Source organism: Salmo salar, chromosome ssa02, assembly GCF_905237065.1.
Source record: "Salmo salar chromosome ssa02, Ssal_v3.1, whole genome shotgun sequence".
Taxonomy (NCBI): Eukaryota; Metazoa; Chordata; class Actinopteri; order Salmoniformes; family Salmonidae; genus Salmo; species Salmo salar.
The window spans coordinates 41,991,204-42,004,502 of NC_059443.1; the positions used below are offsets into that span (position 1 = coordinate 41,991,204).

General features: G+C 45.4%; 1 protein-coding gene and 1 long non-coding RNA gene across 3 annotated transcripts in view; one reads left to right on the forward strand and one right to left on the reverse strand.

The window, feature by feature from the left end:
• LOC123729523 (uncharacterized) lies at nucleotides 1–3,636 on the reverse strand. The gene is made up of 3 exons (XR_006761164.1): nucleotides 3,570–3,636; nucleotides 1,962–2,031; nucleotides 1–1,362 (listed from the first exon to the last, which is right to left on the reverse strand). It is a non-coding gene; the product is annotated as an uncharacterized lncRNA (long non-coding RNA).
• Nucleotides 2,180–13,299, forward strand: part of LOC106583316 (sodium/potassium-transporting ATPase subunit alpha-3) — a 26,094-nt gene continuing 14,974 nt past the window's right edge. For both annotated transcript variants that reach the window (XM_014167371.2, XM_014167378.2), the window contains exons 1-2: nucleotides 2,180–2,479; nucleotides 2,609–2,702. In XM_014167371.2, the coding sequence (XP_014022846.1) occupies nucleotides 2,697–2,702 (6 nt within the window). In that variant the 5' untranslated portion in view covers nucleotides 2,180–2,479; nucleotides 2,609–2,696. The remainder of the gene's footprint in view (nucleotides 2,480–2,608; nucleotides 2,703–13,299) is intronic.

Consider the following 13,299-nt stretch of genomic DNA (forward strand, 5'->3'; position numbering starts at 1 on the left):
TCCATTTAATCTCTCTCTCTCTCTCTCTCTCTCTGTCTCACTATATTCTGTTCTCCATCTTGTTCAAGCCTTCAATTTCTCTGACTCAGCAGTATGAGTCGGAGACAAGGTCACCTGACTACTGTTGCTATGGAGACTGAGAATTTGGGGATTTTCCCCCTCCTCTTCCTACTCCCTCTACTGCAGGGTCGAGAGAGTGGGAGGAATGAGAGACACGGAAGCAGGATGGCAGAGGTTAAAGAAGGATACTGCTGTCAGCCATTTTGTTTGAAAGGAGCTTGAATAACTTTATTAGTAGCCATACATGCGATGACACAGTGCTATATTGCTGTATGGAATTGTAATGCACTGTACATCTCTTACCATGCCTACATTACACTACCTGGGGAGCAAAAGTGCTTTCATAGAGAAAGATATACAATTACTTTGATAATAATAATAATGATTATTTATTTATTTTAATCATTTGAAACAGAGACAGTAACTGAGGTAATAAGGTAATAATAAACAACGTGAGACTACATTGCTCTACACTGACAGAAGGTCTATTTCATGTCATCTATGTGCACCACCGCTCCCCCTGATTCAGAGGGGTTGGGTTCAAATCGGAAGACACATTTTGGTTGAACGCATTCAGTTGTGCAACTGACTAGGTATCCCCTTTCCCTTTCCCTCATTTCAGCCTGATCTGTGGAAATCACGGGGATATTTTATTGCCTCAATAGCAGAGCTAGTCAAGGCACTGAAGGCAGTATCACCACAAGGACATACAGTACATTGCATTCTGAAATGGCATAGCTACATAGGTTATTCCACTGGTAGTTAATCTGACATTGGGCCTGTGTCATGTCAAGTGCTTCCCTCATCTAAAGATCAGTGAGAATGAATTGGGAAACCACCTTGTTAAGACGTATAACCTTCATTTAACCCTTGTCAAACCTTAATTTCTTGTGGTTATTTTTCTCTCTGGTCATCCTTTCGGACATCTTGTGAGGGGCAGTGGAGGCAGCAGTGCGATGCATCTCACTTGGAAGGTGAACCATGACTCTGTGCTTTCCCTTGCAAATCAGCCGTGAGGCTGCGTGCAGCCAGTGTACTGCAGCGTTCATTCTCCACTTTAATACATTTAGGGTTAAAACAACACACGGAAAATCCGTGACCTGCAATGGCAACTCACTCACTTCTACACGTAGGCCAGCTGTCTCTTTCTGTCTGTCAGTTCCTCTCTGTCTCTCTCCTTTCCCATGGCCTCTCTCTTTCACTCTCTCTCTCTCTCTCTCTCTCTCTCTCTCTCCATTTCTAGCAACTTCATACTGCGTACTTCATAGTGCCACACCTCTGTCTATTTGTCTCACTCTTTCCCTGAGAGAGAGAAAGAGAGAGAGAGAGAGAGAATGTTTTTGTACTTCAACAAGAAGACGTAGATACATGGGTGTAGTCTGCCTGATAAGCATACATACAACGTCTGTAACAGACATGCAGATAGTGGTGCGCTTAACCCAGCTGCAGTTGAACACCACTGATAATCTCTCACTCTAACTTTGACAGTTGTTAGGTTTTGAACTCCACATCTGTCGTCTTACCCGGCACAGCCAGAAGAGGACTGGCCTGGTTCCTCTCTAGGTTTCTTCCCTGGTTCCTGCCTTTCTAGGGAGTTTTTTCTAGCCACTGTTTATCTACATCAGCATTGCTTGGTCTTTGGGGTTTTAGGCTGGGTTTCTGTATAAGCACTCTGTGACATCTTAATTATAGGACCTAGGTCTATTATCTTCTACCAGTGTAGCCTATTCTCTCCATCGTCTGCTATGTAATTGCAGGCCTAGGGGAGGCATTGAAGTTCACAGTGACCAACACGACCAGAAAGACAGGGGTGATTATCACATACAGCACACAATGCCATCAAATTATAAAACATAAATAAGTTACATGAATACAAGACAACCACGACAATAGTATCTAACCTTGTACGTCCATTTACACAACATTTCGGCCTAGGGGCTCAGGATGCTGATGGCTAACGGCCTTGGAATTCTGCAGTAAAGAAGGAGGGGCAGATTAGGCCTTCTATTGGCCAGTGTTACGTACTTGTGACGATTGGCTAGATCGCCTGTCATCAAATAGTTGCTCGGAATTTCTATTGGCCAATTCAGTGGTCATTGGGCGGGTTTACGAGGTCCATGGTTTATCAGCTTTGCTAGAATGGGGCGCTGCGATCACTCACACCCACCGGCGCTTCTTCCATAGGCGGAGTGGTAGTGTGTAGAGAAGGAAGTACTGCGGCAGCCAACAGAGCCGCGGAGGGAGATCAAATCCTAAAAAAACCAGAGCAGTGCGGCTTCTTAGTTTCACCGGTCTTTTACCGCAACTATCAGAGAGCAAGAGAAGGACCCGCATCCTCGCGTGATGCTCTGCTTGAGACCGCAACATTTCATTTGAAAGACGTTTAGGTGGAGGGGGAAAATACTATAACCTTTTGGAGGTTAGAGACACAATCTGTTTATTTCATCAATTAACCCATTTATAGAAATTTGCTTGACTGACGTCTTTGTCGCTTTCTTTCGTGTTTACCTGAATAACTGAATACAAATCTTTCTTACCTTTTTAAAAGGCAATACCATTTTGATATAATTCCACCTGAGGGGCTGACACCTCTCAAGCTTTGCATCACCTGAGGAGAGAAGCCTGACTGCGCCAACATGGGGGTAAGCCCGGCGTCTACCAACTTTATAACTGCCTTATGATGCATGAAAGTTATAAAATGCCTTGAAAACTGTTTAAAACCCCAGATGCTGACGGGGAAGGGCACCATACTGCAGTGTCATGTTTTTTCTCCTCTGGAAATATTTGAGTGACATTGAATCCAATGCGGATTTTTTTTAGGCTATATAGTCTACGGTCTCATAGACTGCGACAAATTGATGTGACAAGTAGGCTAGAGCAGGCACAAAACAGCTCTCTGTGATTTCTACTGCAGTTGTAAGGTTTAAATTTGACAATTAATTGGTCACAATCTGCTGATGGAATAATTGAATGTCATTTACTGAAATTTTCTGCTGTTTCTTTTGTTTTTCATACACTATGGAACGAACAAGTTAGTGATCAAATATGATTGATTGGTCTCATTCAGGGGTTTGCCATATGCATTAATATAGGCTATGGGCTATATAAGGCATATCTTGACACTTTGACTATACCCTTGCCATGGTAATCGGTTTATTCTGACAGCCGGCTCTCGTCAGAGAGAGAGCGGGAGCGAGAGAGAGAGCGAGCGAGAGAGACCACTGCGCATAGGCTTCATTTGGCATGTCACTGAGGGATTTCAATGAGACACAATGTTCTGTTATTCACCTGCCGTTATTATTAGCCTGTATTTGATGATTTTAGAATGTGTGGCTGTGTATTCGAATGGGCGCATGATTACAGTATCCCCTCCCCCCCTATTGCCCATGTAAATTATCCTCGCATCATCGCGACCCAATTGTCTACTTCTTTAAATCTGCGATAGTGCAGGTAACTACTTCTTCGCAACATTTGACGATAGACAGCTAGTGTGACATAGGAACACCTACCCTAGTCTACCGAGGACATTGCGTATGTCGGTATGGTATGCGATGCCTGAGCGCACTGAAGCCTCGGTGCGTCATAATGCGGTTACCACGAATAAGCGCTTCACCAACTTTCCCCCCCTTTCATTTGTGACAACAGGGACGCGATAACCGTTGACAGTGAACGCACACGATAGGTTAAAAAGATGTCCTGTGAATGCTGGGTGATGATACATTTGGGACTGGATTTGTAAGTGAATAGAACGCACACGAAGTTCTGACTCCCTCACTGCGTCAAATGGGGGATGCGGCCCGGCGCCGGATGAGATTTAAAAAAAAGATCACGTCTCAATAAAGGTATCGATTGAAATAACACCACAATAACACCAATATGTTCACTGTTTTGTAAAGCCAATAATAATTTGACTATGAATAGTTCTGTAGGAACATTTCGAGGTGATGCTGCTGACTGTCGGTGTGGACTGTTGCGCAATTTCTGCCTCGTCATTTATCTTGCGTATATGAGAGTTTAAGATGTAATCCCCGACTCGGTTCTGGGCGTTGAATTAATTTGATGACATGATGCCACAAAATCCCAGTGGCGGATGAAGCTGGATCGCCCACGGTTAACGAACAGACACCGGCAGAACAGGCACGAATGATATCATCTCCATCTATGACCTGGGTGGGCCTTGGAGGCATTTCTCCCGGTCGAAGTCTACTGTGGAGCGGTGAGAAATGAACCAGTCGTTGGTGATAGGCTATTCATGAGGATGCGAGAATCATCCGTAGCAACAGGCACTGCGTCAAATGGGATGGAGTGCAAAAAAGTGCTTACGCACGAACCACTTCCGTGGTGAAGTTAGATCAGCCAGTGTAGCCTATGTGTAAATGAGACAGGGGGTGGGGGGGGGGTCCTCATCCGGCGCGCAAATAAAATATGTGTGTGACCTCTGATAATAATTACATTTTCAAATAATTGGAAGGCATGTGTTCTTTACCTTAACCAATCTCACCCCTATGATTATTTGACAACATACAAGACATTCTGCGAAGTCGATCTGGCGCTTGACACTGCCTGCCCCCAAGGCCGCAGGCTGCCGCGTCAAAATGTGGGCGGTGCCTGTCGAGTGGAAATTCCCTTTAAAAAGCTGTGATTGGCGGACTCGTGGAGTCACGCAGAAAGGGATGTTTTAGCAAGGGATGTAAGGAAGCAAGCGATGTAAGGAAGCAAGCAAACAGTGAGGCGAAGTGTCAGAGGTCCTGAAGACAGACAGACAGACAGCCTATTTCATTTGTCACACCAATTGTGAGTAATTGAGGTTGCTGATGTGGCGATTGTGTGTATAGTTGCTCTGGTACAGTCAGTGATGGGGTAACCTAATGATGCTGAGAGAGAGGGGGGGGAAGAGCGAACGAGTGAGAAATAGAAATGGGAGAGGCGAGCAAGTGAAGATGGCTGCACCCATTTCACCTTCAGACACATGAGCCATAGAGAAAAGGAGGGGGAGGACAGAGGGAGGGTGGGTGCAGGGCGAAGGAGGTGTAGAGAGAGAGGGGGGAGGGCTGTATCCTGTTGTGGGATAATGACCTGAGCTCACATTGCCATGGCTCCTGTTTCCCCTGCTTGCCTCTGCTCTTAGGGATTGGTTACCACAGAGACAGGAGGTAGATGGGATGACAGGACAGGGGCAGGTATAGGTATTCATCCCTATGGGATACAGAGAGCGGTGATGGGGGATATCAGGGAGAGCTCACTGGACAGGGGCTGAGGAGCATGGGGGGGAGCACTCCCTGATATCCCCCATCACCTCTCTCATTGAAGGGAAGAAAGGGAAGTGATATACAGTTTAAAGGAAGGGCATGTTGGTGTAGGTGGTGTGGAGATAAATCATTGCAGTGGCAGAGGTAGAGAGCTGTACGCTTGGCAATTTCCTTAGACTGGCCAGGTGTACAGGATGGGTATAGAAAGGGTAAAGGTGTAGGTATTTAGGTAAGGCTTGCTTGGTCATGATGGGACAAGGTGCACTCTTAGAAAAAAATGGTCCCAAAAGGGTTATTCGACTGTCCCCATAGGAGAACCCTTTTTTGTTTCCATGTAGAACCATTTTTCGTTTCAGGTAGAACCGTTTCGAGTTCCATGTTGAACCCTTTGTGGAAAGGGTACTACATGGAACCCAAAAGGGTTCTACCTGGAACCAAAAAAGGTTCTTCAGAGGATTCTCCTATGGGGACAGCCAAAGAACCCCTTTAGGTTCTAGATAGCTCCTTTTTTTCTAAGAGTGTAGATATAGCTGTGGCCCAACCCAGAGTTTGGTGCAGAGTAGCTAGCTCACTCCTGTCCTAACTGCATCTGCAGTCATTCGTGTCCTGCTGCTGAGTCTGGGGGGTTTACGCAGTGCACTGTATGTCCACCGAGCCGCCCTGGGCATCCTACTAATAGTCAATAATCAATATACTAGTGGGATATTCATGAGGGTTTTGTCCTTAAAGAGTCATTTGGAAGGACATGGTATGAATGTTAGTCTTCTAGCTTAGCTAGAAGGACCTACTTTAAGGGTAGGGTGATACGGCAGGGTAATAGGGTATTGTGTAAGTATTTGGGGACTTTTGGGGAAATTTGGAATTATGGTTTATTTGAGTTTTGATGACTCCCTTACCCTTCAAAGCAGACTGAGTTCCTTACTAAGGTCATAAGTTAATCAAATAACATAAACATTTGATCAATTGTAATGCAACATAGGGCAGCCTGATTGGTTAGCGTTGCTGCAATGTTCGGGAAATGTTAAGTGGGGGTTTGCAGAGTGAGAGACAGAGGAGAGTTGGGTTCCCTGCCAACACAGTCATTACTAATTCAGAGTGTACTCCCAAGCTTGTTTGTGTGTGTGTGTTTGTGTGTGCGCGCGTATGTTTTCTTCCCCCTTTCATTATCAACTACGTCAATTGAATTTGTCTCATTTGAAAATATACAGAAATGCTTAAATGTATTTATTTATTTCAATTCTGCCCAAATGACGTTTCCTTTCACAGACCGTGTCACAGGTAGCACAGTACTTCAGAGGCCAGAAGACAAGACAGTACACAGAGCAGGAGTTGCTATGTATTCTCTGTCACCTAAATCATCTGCATTAACACAGAATATCCTCAGGGAACCCCTCATAGGAGAAAGAGAGAATCTACCATTGTCCCTACAAGGGCCACTAAACACTCAAGATTTACGATACCAATCTAGACAATGCTATTCTCACTGAGGAGCGAACACACACACACACACACACACACACACACACACACACACACACACACACACACACACACACACACACACACACACACACACACACACACACACACACACACACACACACGTACACCAGGGTTTCCGTTAGCCGACTTTTGGCCGATAATGCTTTTATAGTCTTTGCATCGATGGAAATACCAGTCGATGTAAATGCATTTGACCAGTCATGCTTACTAGTCTATAGGTTAATTTGCATAATTTCATGGAATTAAATTGCCGCGTGTATTTTCGTTAGTCGTTTATCTCACGCGCACAACATACAGATACAGAGCCTATGAGCGAAAAAATCTGTCAGACAGTGCGAGAGCTGCTGTTACAGATTCTCAAACAGCTCATTCATTGTTTCTGGAGTGAAACGTGTGCTTTTATAACAATTCGAAATGCAATTGCATGTTAAACAGTTTTGATGGCCACGATTAAAAATTACTCCTATTTTTATTTCTCAACTGGAAAATTGAAGCGCGCTTCCCATTCGCCATTCAAGTGCGCCACATTTTCCTAAAGAAAACACTGATATACACTCACAAATGGTATACACACTGAGAGACAAGGACACATGCAGAATCTAAACTGGAGCACAGCTGCCTGCCAGGATGAACAGATCAGGGGATGGACAGATGGGCATGGGGGAAGGATGAAGGGATGAGGGTAGGGGAGGACAGGTGGGGTAATGCCATTAGATGGGATTTTGTTTTGGTTTTGCTGTTTTTTTTTTAGAAGGAAACACAAATGATTTGTCAATGAGAGCTAAATTAGGATACAAAACATTTGGTGTGTGTGTGTGTGTGTGTTCACATGCACATAGATACACAGTGTATAATTTCTGCTATAAGCAGAGGTCATGACCTCAGGGTCTGGCTGGAATTCCATACCTCTGAACATCAAAACAATTGAATTGAATTTAATATAACTTTATTTATATACAGTGGTGTAAAGTAAAAATGTGTAAAGTAAAAATACTTTGAAGTACTACTTAAGTTGTTTTTTGGGGTATCTGTACTTTACTGAACAAAAATATAAATGTAACATGCAACAATTTCAAAAATTTTACTGAGTTACAGTTCATATAAGGAAATCAGTCAAGTGAAATAAATAAATTAGGCCCTAATCTATGGATTTCACATGACTGGCAGGAGCGCAGCCATGGGTGGGACTGGGGGGGGGTATAGGCCCACCCACTTGGGAGCCGGCCATCCCCCTAGTGAGCCAGCCAATCAGAATGAGTTTTTCCTTACAAAAAGGCTTTATTATAGACAGATACACTTCAGTTTCATCAGCTGTGCGGGTGGCTGGTCTCAGACGATCCCGCAGGTGAAGAAGCCGGATGTAGAGGTCCTAGGCTGGCAGGGTCACACATTGTCTGCAGTTGTGAGGCCGGTTGGAGGTACTGCTAAATTCTCAGAAACAACGTTGGAAGAGAAATAAACATTACATTCTCTGGCAACAGCTCTGGTGGACATTCCTGCAGTCAGCATGCCAATTGCACACTCCCTCAAAACTTGAGACATCTGTGGCATTGTGTTGTGTGGCAAAACTGTCACAAGGTGCACCTGTGTAACGATCATGCCATTTAATCAGCTTCTTGAAATGCCACTGCTGTCAGGTGGAAGGGTTATCTTGGCAAAGGAGAAATGCTCACTAACAGGGATGTAAACAAATTTGTGCACAAAAGTTGAGAGAAATACATTTTTTGTGCGTATGGAACATTTCTGGGATCTTTTATTTCAGCTCATGAAACATGGGACCAACACTTTACATGTTGCGTTTATATTTTTGTTCAGTGTATTTATATTTTTGACAACTTTTGCTTTAACTTCACTACATTCCAATTGGGTACGTTTTCCACTACTGTTTATATATTTATTCAATTAAGATAATTACCATTTGAGAAGAAGTTGAGAATCCAGAAATTAAAGTAACTGTCATTGTGACAAAAAGCAAACCCAAATATTTGACAACCAAGACGTGTCTTGATATGAAACCATTTTTAGATATGCACCTTAGAGGCTGCTGCCCTATATACATAGACTTGGAATCCCTGGCCACTGATAACGGAACATTAGTCACGTTAAAAATGTTGAAATAATGTTTACATACTGCTTTACTCATCTCATATGTATATACTGTATTTTATTCTACTGTATTCTAGTCAATGCCACTCCGACATTGCTCAATCTAATTCCATCCTTTTACTTATAGATTTGTGTGTATTGTTGTGAATTGTTAGATATTACTGCACTGTTGGAGCTAGGAACACAAGCATTTTTCTACACCCGCAATAACATCTGCTAAATATGTGCATGTGACCAATAACATTTGATTTGATTTTCCTATAGGTCTTAATGCACCGATTCCCCATTTCATTATCACTCTTTAATATGGAGAAGAAACTCTCTACTGGAAGTTAGCTAGGGAGAGTTACTGTATTTGGTGTACAATATAGTAGGCTAATCAAGACAAGAGCAATCAGTCTAGCTAATCCTACTAGCATGAGCCCCCAGACCCAGCCCCCTACCCAGACCAGCCCCCTACCCAGGCCCAGCCATCTACCCAGACAAGCCACCTACCCAGACCAGCCCCCTACCCAGACCAGCCCCCTACCCAGACCAGCCACCTACCCAGACCAGCCCCCTACCCAGGCCCAGCCCCCTACCCAGGCCCAGCCATCTACCCAGACAAGCCACCTACCCAGACCAGCCCCCTACCCAGACCAGCCCCCTACCCAGGCCCAGCCACCTACCCAGACCAGCCCCCTACCCAGGCCCAGCCACCTACCCAGACCAGCCCCCTACCCAGACCAGCCACCTACCCAGACCAGCCCCCTACCCAGGCCCAGCCTCCTACCCAGACCAGCCACCTACCCAGACCACCCCCTACCCAGACCCACACCTACCCAGACCAGCCCCCTACCCAGGCCCAGCCACCTACCCAGACCAGCCCCCTACCCAGACCAGCCACCTACCCAGGCCCAGCCACCTACCCAGACCAGCCTCCTACCCAGACCAGCCACCTACCCAGATCAGTCCCCTACCCAGACCAGACCCCTACCCAGGCCCAGCCCCCTACCCAGGCCCAGCCACCTACCCAGACAAGCCCCCTACCCAGGCCCAGCCACCTACCCAGACCAGCCCCCTACCCAGGCCCAGCCACCTACCCAGACCAGCCCCGTACCCAGGCCCAGCCACCTACCCAGACCAGCCACCTACCCAGACCAGTCCCCTACCCAGGCCCAGCCACCTACCCAGGCCCAGCCACCTACCCAGACCAGCCCCCAACCCAGGCCCTGCCACCTACGCAGACCAACAACCTACCCCTAGGCCATACCCCCTGTGGCTACCTAGCCCTTTACCCCAGGGCTGTTGGAACCAGATGTTCCTATCAAATCAAATTGTATTTGTCACATGCGCCGAATACAACAGATGTAGACCTTACAGTGAAATGCTTACTTACAAGTCCCTAACCAACAATGCAGTTTATCCCCAACAATGTTGTACACACTCCCATATAGTATATAGTTCACATAAAGGCCTAGAGCAGTGGTATTCAAACTCTTTCAGCGGGGATCACATTTTTTCCACCAGAATTTCTGGGGATGCCATTTTTTTACCCCCAAGAATTTGTTGTGACCCCATCCCATCCCAAATCTAATAAAACAACCTGTAAATGCAGATTTTTACATCAACTAATCACATTCAATTCGTTGAATTTTCATCTCATATCCAAACGAATAGAAACCAATAAATAGATTAACTCAATTTATTGACAGCAGGACTGAATGGACATATAACTGTCATCATCACTACCCTCCGCCCCCAAACCTTCCCCATTGGCTAGGATCCCTTCACAGCAGCCTATCAACTAGTAGTGTCACATGGGTCATGGCTTGCCTGATAGGCTTACAAGAGATAATCAAACTATATTGGGAGAAGGGGGTTGCACAGCCATGGTTACAGATACTGTCACTTATAAAGATTTAGATGCACTATTGTAAAGTGGTTGTTCCACTGGATATTATAGGTGAATGCACCAATTTGTAAGTCGCTCTGGATAAGAGCGTCTGCTAAATGACTAAAATGTAAAATGTACTTATAAAGTGTTGTTATTCACCACACACAGGGCACAGTTCGTGAGGAGTCGTCTCCAATGGCACCCTATTCCATAGATAGTGCACTATCAAAAGTACTGCACTACATTGGGAAAAGTATGGGTCTAAAGTATTGCACTACATAGGGAATAGGGTGTCATTTGGGAACCACTCAAGGTAATGAGGTTAAAATAATTTCTTTCAGGAAGTGTGTAGTATGGAGAAATCTATCTACCATCTTAGTCAATTCAAGCTTCACACACAGTCAAACTGTTTTACTGCAATAGTTACTATTTCCCCTTTTGTAGGTTCCCTAAAACGTAAACCCAAACAGTGCAACTTCATCCCGCCTCTTGTGAAACCCCTCACCTCTCGTGCATATCAGGAGAGGCTGGGATGCCACGCCTCATGCCCACGCAGGTCCATCACCGTTAGGGGGCATGCCCAAGCCTGTGTGCCTTAGACAGACAGACTGACAGACAGACATGCTCCTGTTGATTGGTATTGGCTACTGTGGTTCACTACAGTGTGGAAGTGTTCAACATATGAAACATGCCCCCATGTTCACTTCACTTCAGAACGAAATCTTCTGATTAATAACTGAGAAAACATTGCATATAGGCCATTGTCTGTTTTAATATCTCTCCTAGTCTCCTATTTTTCCCTTCTCACGCTCTTCTCATACCCTTTCCCTTTTCTGTTCCTATTATTATCTGCCCCCCCCCTCACTCTCTCGCTCTCTCTGTCTGCCGCAGTGCGTGTTCTCGCTGCGCAGACAGACTGTAGCCACCTCGACAATGACTCACCTCTGCCTAGCTGTTGGCAGGCTTACAGCTTGCGCATATAAGAAGGTATCTCGTTCTTTCTTATAAAGATACACACACCACACACACACACACACATACGCGTTGGCTATTTCCTCGAATGTCCAGTTACCGAGGCATCAATTATAACTGAGCGATCAGATCAGGGGGATCCTACAGTACTAGGCCACCGCCCACCACTAAGCCTCGGTCACCATGCCAACCTCCATGGTAATGTGACCTCCTAACCAGGCGCTTAGCTCCGGGAAAACGGGACAAAACCAGAACAGAACATTAGAACCAGACAAACCACAGCAGCATGACATCAATAGAACGTGATGAACTCTTGCTGGTTTATTTTGAGACATAGTGTACACACACCCAATGATGTTCTACTATCCTCTGGTAGTTTAGCACACTAGTCGCTTTAGGAATCTACTCCGAAGTGAATGTGCCTGTCTTCGTTGTTCCAGACAGTCTGTCTTCTACTTGAAAAGATTAGAATGTGCGGAGGAGATGCGATAATATGTACTGTAGTGTCTGTCTGTTTGTAAGTCACCGACTCCAGTTCCTCCGGTTTGTGTCTGTCAGTAGGTCCGCCTGTCTTTCTTTGTCCGTCTGTGTGAGGGCTAGTGGTTGTAATTTCAGCCTGCAGTCTCTGTTTCTTCTCTGAAACAACATCCTTGCATTACATTTTCCCTCAACAACAAATGGTAGAAACAGGCATGCAGACAGACAGACAACAGACAGACAGACAGACAGACAGACAGATGACATATACCAGGTTGTATTGAACAATGAGGAACAAAACCACGCTCTCGAAATGTTTTAGCTTGTAACCTAGGCGATAGTCGTGACCTCCTAACCGCAATGAAGAAATCTTGCCACACAGCTTGAGGGTTGTGGGTAAAAGGAGAAGCTTGGGTTGTTCCATGCATGTCATGAAAGATTGAGTGGCATTAGCCCACACACACATGCCTGCACGCACGTTAACACCCCTACCACACACACACACACGGTAAGGGGCCAACATCCACTCTCTGGGTCCGCAGGTTGTAAGGTCGCGACCCTGCAGGTGGGGTTGTTTGTTTTACAGTGTTATAGAACAATCTGTTAGAGTGGGATCCCAGTCATGCTGTCACTCACTGATATACACAGCCTGAGTCAACAGACAAAGAATAGTGGTCAATATCTAATTAGTGGTGTGAGAGAAGAGCTCTTCTCTCCCTCTCTCTCACCTCCCACTGCTGTCTCTCTTTCTGCCCCATCACTGTCTTTCTCTTTGTTTCATTAATCTCTCTCTGTCCATCCCTCTCTTGTAATGCCTGTTTCACCTGTCTCCGCTCTTCATGTGTTTGTATTAGCACTAAGTGTGTGTGTGTGTGTGCGTGCGTGCGTGTGTGTGTGATGAGCAGGTGTGCTGTCAGACCTAACAATGCACTCTAAATGCATTTCAATGGCCCACTCAGTGTTAGCCATTGAAAAACCTGCCTAGCTAGAAACTCCACACCTTGTGTGCATAACCCAGACCTGTTGGCTTATCTATAACATCTACCTCTGCGCGAT